At 43.8% G+C, this 14439-nt stretch overlaps 1 protein-coding gene across 3 annotated transcripts in view; it reads right to left on the bottom strand.

Annotated features, from left to right (window-relative positions):
- The window catches only part of DOP1A (DOP1 leucine zipper like protein A), a 1047530-nt gene that overhangs the window by 151179 nt on the left and 881912 nt on the right, over positions 1-14439 (bottom strand). For all 3 annotated transcript variants that reach the window (XR_014963003.1, XM_085611023.1, XM_085611022.1), the window contains 2 exons: positions 7818-7970; positions 6004-6140 (listed from right to left, as the gene is read on the bottom strand). Coding sequence is in view for 2 of the 3 variants with exons in the window: in XM_085611023.1 (XP_085467149.1) it covers positions 6004-6140; positions 7818-7970 (290 nt within the window). In the remaining variant the exon portion in view is untranslated. The remainder of the gene's footprint in view (positions 1-6003; positions 6141-7817; positions 7971-14439) is intronic.

Raw genomic sequence — 14439 nt, 5'->3', positions numbered from 1 at the left:
GGTCATAGCAATTGTCAGAGTTGGTGCGGAAGAGGGAATGCAATGAATGTTGCCTGCCATATGGAAGTTCAAGTGCAGGAGCTGGCATCTCATTTGAATTCGAGACGAGTGGCAATTCGGCATCTAACAGGACAATCACAACTAGCTCCTCAGGAGGAGAGGTCGGCATCTGTGTTGATGTACCTGGGCCTAATGAGGGTTTAGATGCCGGGGTGGCATCAGAAGTGGAGGTGAGGGCAGAAGTGGCTCAGAGAGTCCTCCTGGCACCAAGGGTGAACCGGCCAGTAGTTCAGGTGGAAGGCATATCGGCTCTGTGGTGCAGGTGGCGCACCAGAGGGAGCCAGTAGAGGTCCGTAGAGCCACACCATAGCTGTGTCAAACTCTCCAATCTGGCACAGCGTGATGAAGGCCCTGGAAATGTGGGTCATGCTGGAACCAGCTGCGGAATTGGCTCCGAAGTTGGCAGACTTCGAGAGCAGGAGCGAGATGGTTGGTACTTCCCATACTCCCATGTGCTTCATCAGGTGGGAATGGCACGAAGGAGTGGAACTGTGCTTCGACTTCTTGTGTTTTTCATGCTTCCTGAAGGATTTGTAGCGTGACAAAGGCTGGCCTCTACAGCGGGTCCGTCAACTCGAATGGGAGCAGGACCAGGATTCAAGCCTTGAAATTGGAGCGGTCCCAACACTGTGTATCCGTAGGTCTTGGAGTAGCAGCCTGACCCTAGACAGCTCTTCGATTCCAGCACTAGTTGTCTGTAGTAGATGCTTCATAAGCGACCTGGCTCCAAGTTAACTCACCTCTAGATTACAGCTTTACCATCCTAAACATAATCTATAAAGCAAAGATAAGGTGGTGTTATTCCTAAATTTTGCCTAACCTCTCTTGACAAATATGCCTTCTGTATAAAAACGCTAGCATTCTAGAAGACTGTTCCCTAGGTTATAGGTGCTCACCATCATTGGCTATATTCAGGAAGAACCTGAAAACTGGCCTGTTTGGTTAGGCAGGTTTATGAAAGATCAGCTACAAGAGGCCCAGAAGGGTGGTGTGTGCTGTATAAATGCTGTTTGCCTGCCAACAGACACAATGCTCATATGCTATGCTGTAGGAAAAATACTTGAGGAGCAAGAAGCACAACAGAGTAACTATGACGTGGGGAAAGAATGCTTATTATTAATCCTACTCTACATACACTAGGATGTAGTCTGCTAGCTATAAGGTTGGTTTTTTTTTAACTGGGAGATAACATGTCGAGCAGCAAGCATTACTACCCATGGTCGCCTGAATGATGAGGGGCTGCTTTAATCAATCTTGTTTAAAGTTGAAGATATCAATCTATGCTGACGTGATAATAGAAATGATACAAGAAGCAAAGAGATCTGGGCTGATTTTGAGACAGAGGTTACTTTGGTTTACTCATGATTCTTTTACAAGGTCATACTCAAAAACATGGATTCACAGAGTAAGCTTTGCTGCAGAGATTCAAGCTGATATCAGGGGATACATGAAAAAACTTGCCAATGGTGAATTCAGTAAAGTTCTACATGAACCTTCCACCTTCTGCAATTGGAAAAAGTAGGTAAAGGTAAGATTCCCACTCTTATGCATTGTTATATTCTTTTATAAAGTTCTAGATTCAGTAATTAGCAATCTGACTGTCTTTAGCAACAAGAATATGCTGGCCAAACTCAAGTCTTATAAAAGTGGGGACATAGAATCACCAGACCAGAACTGTACTATTAGTAGGCACAACTCCAGTATGTGATACAATGGACAGGGGAACCGTAAGACCTGAGTTATGAAACTGTCTTACGAGTTTATCCTCCCACAGACATGAATAGTTTAGTGAATATAAACAATGTGTGTGATAAGTGCATCCTCTAGAGCTGTAATTGGTAAAGGTGAAGGCAATGTGGACCATGGCATGTGGAAAACTGGCTATGGACACTGTATTTACATATATATGTCTCTCTGATTTGAAAGTATCAAAATAAATGTAGTGCAACTAGATAGTAGTGTGTAGTAAGAGACAGTTAGGTCCTGATGCTCCCTATGTCTGGTGCTGGTGGCAGACAGACATCAGTGTTGTACACAACATTGTTGGATGCAAAGATGTTAACACCGTACAAACTCAGAGAAGACAAGTGACTAGACTTGAAGAATTTGAGCAGATTTATATAATGGCTAGCTCACTCCACGTTTCCTGTTGCCCATCAATGTGGACAATGTGTAACTGGCTGAGGGAAGTGACACAGTGAACCACGGTTGAGGAGCTGTTACTTGCTGTGATTAGACAAAAATAATCAACTACTGGAAGATTCTAAAGACAATAAAATGATTTTAAAGACTGCAGAGGAGTGTTGATGGAGGTCTTATAGACATGCCACAGGCCACATCCTATTAAACCCTTTTAGTTTACATAACATTGCATTCTGGTACTTTCACAAATAAACAATTTAGTCTGAAACATCTCAGAATACAAATCACTGTCAGAGAAAATCTTAAATGTTAATATTGAGAGGAGGAGCCAAGATGGCGACCGGGACGGCAGCGTAGACTCCCGGCTCCGTGAACCTCCGCATCCCGCACGGATATCCTGCCTGAGATCCTCAACCTGTGCTACGTGGTCGTGTTTCTGAAGGAGAGGGGCTCCCGACTGTGTGACTCCGAGGTTTCTAGCCGTGCTATCGCCGGAGAAAACTGCATCTGAACTTTGCGGCCTGTGCGGCCCTGGTGCCGGGACATCGAGTGGACGGCGTGGCCGGGTGGCAGTGCGACAACAGCGGCCGGTGGTGACTGGGTGGAGTCGGCCCACCGGAGCGGTGCCAAACTCGGCCTACATTTCGGCGTGGTCACTTCTACTGCCCAGTGTAGCTGACCGAGTGCATGACCGGGGGTGCAAATCTTAGATCCTCCGGTGACTGCCCCTGCCTTGCTGGTGAGCTGCCCGGCCGCCGTCCGTATCCTGCCCCGATCATTGCGGGCCGCCCCCGGATTTCTACGGGAGCTGGTCCGTGGTGGGGACGACTGTTGCCCGTGACCACGGATAGTTTTTTGCCTGCCCCCGGAACCCGGTCACCCGCGACGTGGACATCGCGACGCTTGTCCCGGGGTCCCGGCCCCGGTGAGGGTCGGGCATACTTGGCGGCCATCTTGGGTCGATGAAGCCTACCATCCTGTCCGCTGGGCCGCAGCGGGCCTGTGAGCGTACGATTTTTGGGAGTGTGGCGGCGAGATCACAGAGAGCTGAGCTGGGGTACGGCGACCTCCTCGAGGCTCTTGGTACTCTTCACTCCTCCTTGGTTCATGGTTTCGTGATCTTGGGGAGTAAGCTCGATGGTGTGGCGTCGGAGTTGGGGCAGTGGCGGCCCGCCTGTCCGCACGAACACAGAGTCTACCCACACTGCGCGCAGGAGGACGCTGTGGCGGCCACCCCTGAGGTTAGTACACGACGGGACGCCCCGGCCAGTATGCTACAGTGTGTTCGACCTTCTGAGGGCCTGATCTGTCCCGGAGGCGTTGGACCTGAGTGGGATGTGGTGGCCTCATCCCGTGCATGCCCTCCTGCGACCCAGAGACAACTCCAGCAACTAATGTCTGCTTTGGCTGCTTCTGCCTTCCTGAACCTTGCGTGCAGTGCAGATCCTAGGGCAGCACTGGGAAGCCTGTTTCCTCACGCGGCGGACTGTGTTGATGCTCAGAGACTTCCACCCCACCTGTGTGCGTCGCTTCTCTGTCGTTGTTGGACATTCCTCTGCCTAGGAACATTGGGTATGGTGCTGGGTCGAGGGGTTGGCATGGGCAGAATTCCACAGAGTGGTCAGGGGTGAGGCTGGCCCCTCGGGGGTGGTCGCCTAGTGGACGGGCGGGCTTGGGGTGGTGTGCTCTCCTGACATGGCTACTGGCACAATAGGTGCATAATGCTCCCCATCGTGGTTTGAGAAGATTGTTTTTGTGCTGTTCCTTGTTCACTTTAGGGGAACCTTACCGTGCGGGAGGGAGAAGCCGGGGGTCTGTTATGAAGGCCCTCCTCCAGTTTATAAATACTTTCTCTACCCCCCCGTCTGGTGGGGGTCCTTTCCTACTTCTTTTTCCCTATTCTCCTACATTTCGGGTCTGGTTCCAGGGCGACAGGCACACTGCTGGGGGGGGGGGCCGTACTCATCTGCAGAGGTGCAGGGTGGGGGGTTGGGGGAGGGGATTCTGTATTCTTTCATCCTTTTTTTCCATGGCCTCCTTTTTCTTCTCTGATTCTTTTTGTTTTTCTTTTTCTGGGATCAGCGTGATACACCTCCTTTTGCTATGCCTCGTTGCCGTTCCATGTGTTCACAACTTCCGGGGTGTTCTTGGGGAGTTCTGGCGGGGGACTGCGGGCGCAACTGTATACTATGTTTTTCCCCATCCTGATGTTCTTGTGTTTGCGCCATTGATCGAATAGATTGCTGTAAATCGCTAACGTTCATTACTCTGCATATCCGTGATCGTTGTTTTAAAATTGCTTGTAACCTGATCCTTCTGCCTTGTTTCATCATAAAATGAAAACCTCTTTCTCCTGGTGCCCTACTTACGCTGTTCACAGTATTAGCAGTACGATTTTGCTCCCCGTAGTGCTGCCTGTGTTTATACTTGTCGTTATTGCTCTGATTGCTTAGCGGCCGGCCCTGGGGGGTTGTAGGCCCATACTTGTTCTTATTGAACTGTCAATAAAGGTTTTCAAAAAAAAAAAAAAAAAAAAAAATGTTAATATTTTCTTGACACACCATTTTAGGCCTGGCTTATGCATACATTTTTAAATAAAAAGGGATCCGAGTTCAGATTTATCACACTAGAACCCTTTGAGTGATACAGTTTTACAGTGACTTGAGTGATACCTTTAACAGTAGTCAAGCTATTTCACCTGTTGTGTTTACTTTCATATTGTTCTAAATCAAAATTCTTCTATGACAAATAGGTTTTCTTGCGTTAGGTATCTTGGGAACCGTCTTGGTATATAGCCCATAGAGGCCACCATTAAGGCCATCCTAAATTCTGGCACTTTCTAGGTTCCACTCCACTTCCCTTGCCTGCCCACACCACCTTCAAAACCTTTATCTTTAAAATAATCACAAGCGGCATTTCTACCTACTTGGATGACATGACAAGCTCACCATCTGCGGTAGCTCTCGGCACACCCACAGCCAGGACACCTACAGAATGAAGTTGAAGAATGGCAAAAAAAAAAAAGAAACAATCTTCTCCATCTATGCATCCAAGTTCTGGAACAATGTCCCCATATCCATCAGGACTACCACAACCCCGATCCAATGTAGGAAAGAATTGGCGACTCACCTCTTTAAAGAACATTACATCATAATGTAGTTACAGTTCGCTGCTGCTTTTACCAGAAGATTGTGGGCATTGGGGTATATACTCATGAATGGTGTTAGAAAAGAAGGGCCCTGTAGCTCTTGTTGGGAGGATGATGAGACTAACAGAACAGAAAATAGGAGTAAAGAAATAGCTGCATAACACAACCCTTTGCTCATGAGGTCTTGGAGTTGATTGAGGATTAAATCATTGGGTGCTCGTGTGTTGCAGTTGACTGTCTGCATTTATTTGGTGTTTTTGTATTAAGATATGTTAAAATAATTTATTTAATTGAATGACAAACAGTGGTATGGGAGTGATGGTGGTGGGTGAGGTGGTCAGTTGCTCAAGATGTAGGATGCAAAGTATTGCATCTCATTTCAGCATCACTCTGCTTCAGTGACCATTAAGTTAAAGGCTACAGGCATAAAAGACCTCACACTGTTGCTGATGAAATTATGGTCAAGGCAGATTGTGAAACTTTTGCCATCTAAAGGTTATTACAAATCATGTATTATTTCAGACAGTGCTAACTGTAAGAAGCATAATTGCAGTAAAGCATAAGTAATTTATACCTTAACTTCAAATTATTTACATTTATATTTCATTTTGCACAGTGTTTGTTTAAGTTGTTTTACGCAAAAAATAACATACCAGTTCTGTAATCATGGTTGGCCACAGTGATGTTAGGTGCTGCGGCGACATTCTTAGAAGTAACACTCTGAAGAAGAGAAACACTTGGGAGTGAAGGGTAGGAACTTGTGGCAATCGCAGGCTATCCACTAGTCTTTCTGAAGAAGAAAACAGGCATGATATCTCTGTTCAGGAAAATGTTGTTGACAGGTGTATTCTTACTTTATATCAAACCGATTAGTACATTATGAAACCTCCAAGAAACAGGAGTGAAATTAATTCTAACAAGAGAAAGATACTGCAGATTTAAATCATCTAATGACCTCTTTACAAAAATACACAGAGCCTGATTTAGGGTGGCGGGTGACCCAACATCCACAGATGTCCATTCCCCAAAATGCAATCACTCACACTTTGACCTTAAGGACATCACAGGAAGGGACATGCCACCTTTGACCCTGAATCCTCCCAGTAAGGGATGTCACATGACCTTATCTCTGACAACAACCAAATAATTGTTGTTACCGAAGCAACATAATAAAATTATGATTAATATAAAACAACAGAGAGAAACATCAATTTTAGACACCACCTATATTAAAGTATTGACATAATATGCCAGAACATTACTCATTACTCTTTAAACTACATGAAAAATAGCTAATATTTTTAACTGTTGAAGTGGTGAATGCCAGAATTTAAGGCTTGAAGCGCGACATATCCCAATGATGAGTTGCAAAATGATCTGTGCTGATATCATACATTTATAATTACTAATGTGCCTAAATCTACAAGATTATTTGAAACTCTTTGAAATAAAATCTTGGTCAGGCTGATAGAACAGATTGTGCCAAAAAAGATGTAAATAAATGAGTCACATGAAAGTATTAGGAGTATCAGCATCACGGAATGGAATCATGAAATAAAACCCTGAATCAAAGCAATGACTGCATTATCGTCATGTTTGTAGAAATGAAGTTACTCAAACTCAGATGGGTAAAAAGAGAACTGTTGTTCATCAGCCAATATGGACAAATCTAACTACCCATGTTCCTCTTCTAATCCAATGCTGGATCCTGCTGCCAAGAATGTATGCTCTAGGAGGACTGTATGTTCTAGTGGGACCTGTATCCACATAAAAAAGGAATCCATCAATTGTCTTCTAATTTTATAATGGTTGCTGGTCAAGATTGTGTGTTCTTCGTTCCTAATGTATCAATACCCATCCCCTCCCATTCCTATTCTAGACATCTGTCAACTGCATGTATTTCTTTTAATAATCATGTTTAATTTCTGAAGCTTTGTACATTCTGATGCATAAATTCTTATAATATAATATGAACCAAATATGGTTAATCCCTTCAAGACATATAATGTATAAGAGCAGTGTCACAGAAGAGGGGAGTCAAAAAATCAATCACGTACATTTGCAAGTGCCCCCCCTTTTGTTACATATATGGCAACGTGTTTCAACTTAGGTCCTTTACCAAAACAAACCAGAACATTTACATTTAATCTGCATGTGACAAAGCTATCGGCATAATTGTAACTTAACAGCACATTCAATGGCTGATATAAAATGGGTATATTGCAATGTATAACTAGTTTTCTGCATAACTGGTTTACCTATATTAGTAATTTCCAGAATAACCATGCCTCAAATGTTGTCATCAAGGGAGACTCTAACATCTTATGCCTCCCCATAGGCCTGGTCTAGTTATTATTCATGATCATCAATGTACTTTTGTGTGTCTCAATACACCCCTACACTGTTACTTTACAAAGTGTCTCTCTACCGGCCTTGATATTAAAAACAACAAAGGTTGGCTTCTTACCTTGTATGTCTGGGAGGAACTTCTGGTACTGGTCTATTTCACTGCTAAAGATGGCAAAGGCCAACCTCTTCAGCAACATGGCTCGTTGTTCCAGTTCAGCATCGCGATTTGTAAACAGATTGAGAGAACTACTCTGTGCCACGGCAACTCGTGCTGGAAACAAGGCAAAACATGTCTAAAAATCAATCCTAGCAAATTAATGTATTAAAATCTAGGTAGAGCTTTATTGTGCAGTTCTAAGTACCGTGTATGGTGGAACAATGCATGCAACTACCACGCATGCCTTTACAACGCCATCAGTACAACGCAAGCGTCATTACCACGCATGCATTTATAATGAAACTTTTTACAACGCATATGCCTTTACCATGCATGGCTTTACCACAAAACTTTTGTTTTAAAAGCATGGTTGATAATGACATATACATGGTATAAATGTACTATCCCCATATCTGCTTCATACATACTCCCTAATACTAGAAAACACAATTACCAATGCATATGTAGACACAGCCACAAACATACCCACCGGCTTTATATACTAACTTACATCCCTATTTACACTTACTAACCACAGACACCTATCTACGGGCATATATACATGTACCAACACAACACCCACCGACCCACAAAATCAAATGCACAATAGGTCAACACATACCTTTGCCTCATAGCAAACACATTACACTAATCACAATAAGCCAATCACCACATACCTCGTAACATTAACACAAGTACACACAGTCACTCAAAGCTGAACACACACAAACACGCAAGAACATGTAAACTGCCTTATGGAAAAACATTGGCACACATTTAATCGTGCACAAACACTGGTTACATCGACACATAACTGACTACAGAAACAGACTTCGTCACAATCAAATCCAAAAAGTGTGTCTGTGGGTGTGCGATCACGCATTTTTTCACATGGTACATGCACAATCGCACCTCCTGAATGCATTGCTGGTCTATTTGAGAGAGCCGGTTGTTTTATCACTTTAATTGAACAGTTACATAGGTAGATGCCAGTGCATTTCTCATGCTACTGTAGTTTCCAGCGCTGTGTCGTGGCTTTTCATGGCAGTTACTGGTGATACAGCGCCTCCTACTGAACCCAGAGACACTGCATTACGAATTCAACTGTGCACTGAACCGATTTAGATGCTAAATTACATCAGATGAATTGTATTATATTGTTACCCGAAACTTTATGCCTTTTTCATTCATGTCCTTATAAAAATGACGCATATGCCTTTACCATTCATGCCTTTACCATTCATGCCTTTAGAAAGAAATTTGTGGTAAAGGCATATTCGTGGTAAAGGATTTGTGGTAATGGACATGCGTGGTAAAGGCATGTTCACTGTAAAAGATTTGAAGTAATGGTCATATGTGGTTTTGACCGCGTTGTAATGGCTGTTTCCCCCAAGCACTACGTGCATCTATCTACATCCACATACTTGCGATGTACAGAAATTGTGAACATACTGTTTGAGGATGGACAGCCAGAAATTGTGCAGAAGATACTTATTTGCGGTAACGCTTTTTCTGACAGAGACTCTATACAACTGCAGATTTCTTTTCACCTTGTGAATTTCCCCAGGCGTCAGACTGGATCCGGAAACTTTTTGCTAGCAATTCCTTTGTGCGTCATCAGATGGCGACATGCAGCTTTGCCTCGGATCGGTCCCATCCCAGATGTGATGTCAGGGCCCTCATATATGCGCCACATCTGCATGCTGACATCAGTTTCTTTCTGATCCCTGTCCACGCTGTCGGACATAGAGTCACTGAAATCAGAATACAGCAGTGTGTAGACTTCCAGATTTGGGATCTTATTAATGGACTGAATGAGACCATTCCACAGAACGGCGAGAATCATTTAGGAATCTGTGGTTAGATAGAATCCCTACCAGAATAGGCATCGCCGCAGGTAATTAACTTGTTCTTCTGATAGAGACTTCTAACTGCAGTTTCGTGTTGTGAATAGATATCAAAGCAGTACCTCCCTGGTGGTGGGTCTGTAAAATGGTTGAGACCAGAAATTCCTGCAGGAATGATCGGGTGGCGTATCTGTCCCGCCACACCGCAGTAATACTTTGTGAATGTATGGAGGGATGCCCACGCAACTGCCTGGCATATGTTCAGAACTGGTACACTGTGTGCAAGTGCAGTAGTAGCAGTCTTCGTTCTGTTGAATGTGCACACAATCCTTCTGGGATTTGCTTTTTAGCTCAGAGCTGATTTTAATGCACAGCACGATCCAACGGTAAATTGTTCTCTTTCGCCCTGCTTTGCCTTTTTTCACCCCAGAGAAACCAATGAAAAGTTGGCCATCCTGTAGGTAATCTCTAGTTTTGTCAATTTAGAACCTCAGGGCCCATTTGGGGTCCAGACAGTGGAGTCATTCTTCATCCTTGGAGGGATGAGGTGGTGCATAGAAGTTTGACAAAGATCAATTGCTTTGTGCGAAAAGCGGGAATGCTACTTTTGTGCCAAAGACCAGCTTATCTGGGAAAAATTAGGTGTATGGCTGTACAGCAGACAGCGCCTGCAATACACAGAGTTGCCTCGCAGATTCTATGGTAGTGAGAGATGCAATCTCAAGGGTTAGCAGACAGAGGGGACAGTTGTGTAAATGGTGTTGATGGGAACATATGGATGAACCACTTCAAAACCACATCACAACTGGTGAAGTGAAACAGGATGGTTGATCGGGCAACTGTAATAGGGCCAAGAGAGCCAAAAGGTAACCTTTAACTGTTGCCACAGCAAGGCCTTGCTGGGCTACAGAGAGAGAGACCATGACAACATAAGACAAATTTGCATACAAAGGTTGGATATTATGGGAGGAACACCAACGATAAACTTCTCCCAGCAACCTACATATACAGCCTTGGTGGATGGACACCTGGCTACCAAGATAACACCAAACCTGTTTGAGGGGGAAGGTCAAAAGCCATAAATTGTCACCGCTCAATCTCCATGCATGGAGGTGGAGATTGTGCAGGCTCCGGTGCAGGATCTAGCCTTGTTGCTGCAACAGGATATCATCCTGATGGGGCAGCCAGATCAGAGAAAATGTGCTCGTGGCCAAAAGTTCCAGGTACCACACTTGTCTCGCTCAGACTACTACTAGGATGACTTGGGCTCAGTGTTCCCTCGAAGAGGCGCGCGCGCACCTCGGTGCCCCCGAGCGCGCAGTGCTGTGTGTGTGGCACACACACACATCCCCGAGAGCGTTCACGCCACCGCTGCAGCGCGAAAAACTGGCATTTCCACCTTGCAGAGGAAGAGCCATTTAGCAAGTGCTCCCTCCAAAGGAGGGAGCACTTGCTACATTTCTTTTGTTTTTTAGAATGTGGCTGTGGGGCTCATTGTGTGATTTTGTTTAAGTATTCGTGTTAATTGCAGAGCTCGTCACGAGCTGCGATTAACATGAATGCTTTAAACAAAAGCACACAATCTGCCCGCAGCCACTAGAAAACAAAAGAAATGCAGCACCAAACACAGCGTGTGCTTTTAGAATCACTTAAAAGCACACGCTGTGTTTGTAGACCTGCTGCATTTCTTCTCTAACTAGAGATGGGCTGCGGGGTGAATGTGGGCCTTTTTTAAAGTCTTCATGTTAATTGCAGCTCATGAAGGGCGCTGCCATTAACATGAAACCGTTAACAAAGGCACATAACAACCACACAGCTGTGCTCTATTAAGAGACGAAATGCAGATCCTCTACAAACGTCGCATTTGCTTCAAGGTCAGGTGACATAAGCTTAATTGTGGGAGCAGAAACCTTTTTTTATTTAGTGAAAAAACATTTTTACTGCAATTTTTTTATTTACATAGTAAAAAAATGCATTTCACAACATTTTAAATACAGAAGTTTTGTCACATTTGTCTACATTTTTTTAAACTCAGCATTCTTCCATTTAATTGTGTAACTTGCAGAGCTCATTGCACATCCAAAGGAATGAGCCAAAATGACCACTGCAACCCTTTAAAGACCTAACTTGTGAAACCAGCAAGCAAGGGTTGACAGGACTGGATTGTGCTGTCTCTGATAGGAGATCGGAAACTGATCAGAAGATTTGGTCTTAACAGGATTTGTCCTCTAAAGGTGTTTCCTCAAGCAATGTGTAACATAAGGTAGATAGAGTAGAGGATAAAGTATTAAATGACCGAGCAAGAGGCCATTGTGGTCCTGGCCAAAATATAGAGCATGGATCCTCAAAATGTAGGTCCAATATTTTGGTAACCTGATACCTTAGTAGAAAGGTGGCGAAAAATATAATCACTTCTTGTTATGAAACAACTGTACTCGATGTTGCCAGAGAGCCACCAGCTCGTTTTCTGCATCAATACATGTGAAGTCTGCCCACCAGGTCCTTGGTGCTAGGAGGACTATAAGGCAGCTGTTTTAATTTCTACATTTTCCTGCTAGTTATCCTGGTGGCTTAAGTAACACACTGGGCCATCAGTGTTGTGCACTAAGGGACGGAGGAGAGCGTTATGCATTGTCATGCCTGGATACAGCTGTTCCTGGACACTGCTTATTTACAGCGATTGCCAAGTCTACATAAGTTGCCCTTAGGTCAGTATTTATCATCTTGTCTGTTTGTACTTTAGGGTAAGAGCTGGTGGCTGAAGGGGCAGGATTTAGTAGAAATGCCCTAGGTAATGCCATTGAATCTTTATAAGTGGCCTCCTTCCATTCAATTCTTCCTAAGCCGTGGAGCTTTGTGAAACAGACAAGTGAACGGAACACATTTACAAATTAAGCTGCCTTTAGCTAAAGTTGTGCAGAAAAGAAAACAAATGCAGCAACTCTACAAACACAGAGTGAAAAGCACACTTCGTGTTTGTATACTTGCTGAATTTCTCTTCTTAATAGAGCGCAGCTGTGGGGTTATTTACACTTTTCTGCGCTATGTATAGTGTGCCACCCGACTTGTATTTTCCGTTTCTGTCATTGCATCCAGATATATTATACAACAAGTTACATCTTACCCAGGGCTTTAAGTGGGATGAAAAATCTGGGGGGTCTTCGAAAGGGGCCTGGCCAGTGTAATTAAGGGCGTGGCTTAAGACACATAAGCTAAAAATCTGTACTTAGCATAGTTTACTGCCAACTTGTATTTTGCTGTTTCTGTCATTGAATACAGATATATGATACAACAGGTTACATCATACCTACAAGTCAGGACTATTGGGTTTGTCAATGGTTGTTAGTTGCATAAGATAAATAAGCTGCAAGTTTTGCTTGTATGTAACTTTGAAAAAGCTTCAACTTAAAGCCCTGGTGACATCACGACAATTTTGCTGCTCCTGAGTTTCAAAAAGAGAAGGGAAATCCAGAGACAAAATGACTCTCTTTAAAGGATTTCCCTTCCTCTAAAAGGCTCACAAGGCATGACGTCATGCCCTAACTTCTCTATTCGTGAGAAGTGAGCAGTGTGAGCACACGCACATCGATGTGCCTACTTTCACTGAAGTCTGTAAAAAAACGGACCGCCTGTGCCAGGGCACAAAACAGAGCGTGGTAGAGATCAGTTTCAAGGCCCCCTTTAAAAAACTGCCAGTTTTCAGCACCTGAGACCCGGCCCACTTAACAGCCCTGATCATACCTTCAAGTCGGACTATTGACTTTGTAAGTGCTTGCTAGTTGCACAAGATAAAAACGCAGCAACAATGGCTTCTATAAATTAAATCCATCTGAATTTGAAAACAGCTAAACTCTCCAGCCATCTTTCTAGTTGTGATGAGGCTGCCAATGACAGAGACTTGCTTGAGTGTCTGTTATGGTCACGCTGGTAGTACAGTTTTAACAACCCCTTTAGACAAAATGTGACATTTTAACAAGAAGCAGTTTAACTGTTAATGAGATTCCCTTTTTTGTACTTGCATATATCAGGACGAAAGGGGGTGAACTTCTGTACAAAACTCAGCTCTGAAATTCATCAGGTTAAGCAGACTGTCTTGTGATAGGAGCTTGCCATACATCCAGTGGTGCAGCTTTCGTACAGTGGTTGGGACAGAAAAGTGACTAATGGGAATTCAACAGTTGGCTTGCTTCTAAATATTTTTCAAATTGTAGGGTGATAATGGGGTCAGAGGAAGGAAGAAAGGGGAAATGTTTGTGGTATTTCTCTATTTTTTTAATGTAGGTGCTCATTATGGCAAGTCTGAAGAATAGAATAGGTGAACCTTGACCCAGTGAGACACTGATGATGGTAACAGTAGTCTCGAGCTGTGGAGGAGGAGAGTCTTTTTTAGGGTCTTAATTATTGTTCTCTTATTGTCTTGAGAAACTGACAGCTAGAAAGAGTGTGTTTTTTATGCATGATGATATGTGGCCTGAGCATTTCAAAGAACTAGGTGATGTATCAGTGCAGTGATGATGCAGGTTTTCACAGATCTCGTCAGCGTTGTAATGTTGGTCTAAGTTTGTAATTTTTCAAGGACTTGAAAATTGCAATGCAGTTCAGTGATCACTTTTCTCATCTATAAAAGCCTCTAAGCGCACTGCCCACTCCTAGTCATCCTGTTTCACTTCATCTGAAGTGTTCTTGTTAATTGAAGCTCTAGACGGGCGCTGCGATTAACCTGAAAACTTTAACAA

This window comes from Triturus cristatus, chromosome 6 (genome assembly GCF_964204655.1).
Source record: "Triturus cristatus chromosome 6, aTriCri1.1, whole genome shotgun sequence".
Classification (NCBI taxonomy): domain Eukaryota; kingdom Metazoa; phylum Chordata; class Amphibia; order Caudata; family Salamandridae; genus Triturus; species Triturus cristatus.
This window is presented reverse-complemented; position numbering and strand designations above follow the sequence as displayed.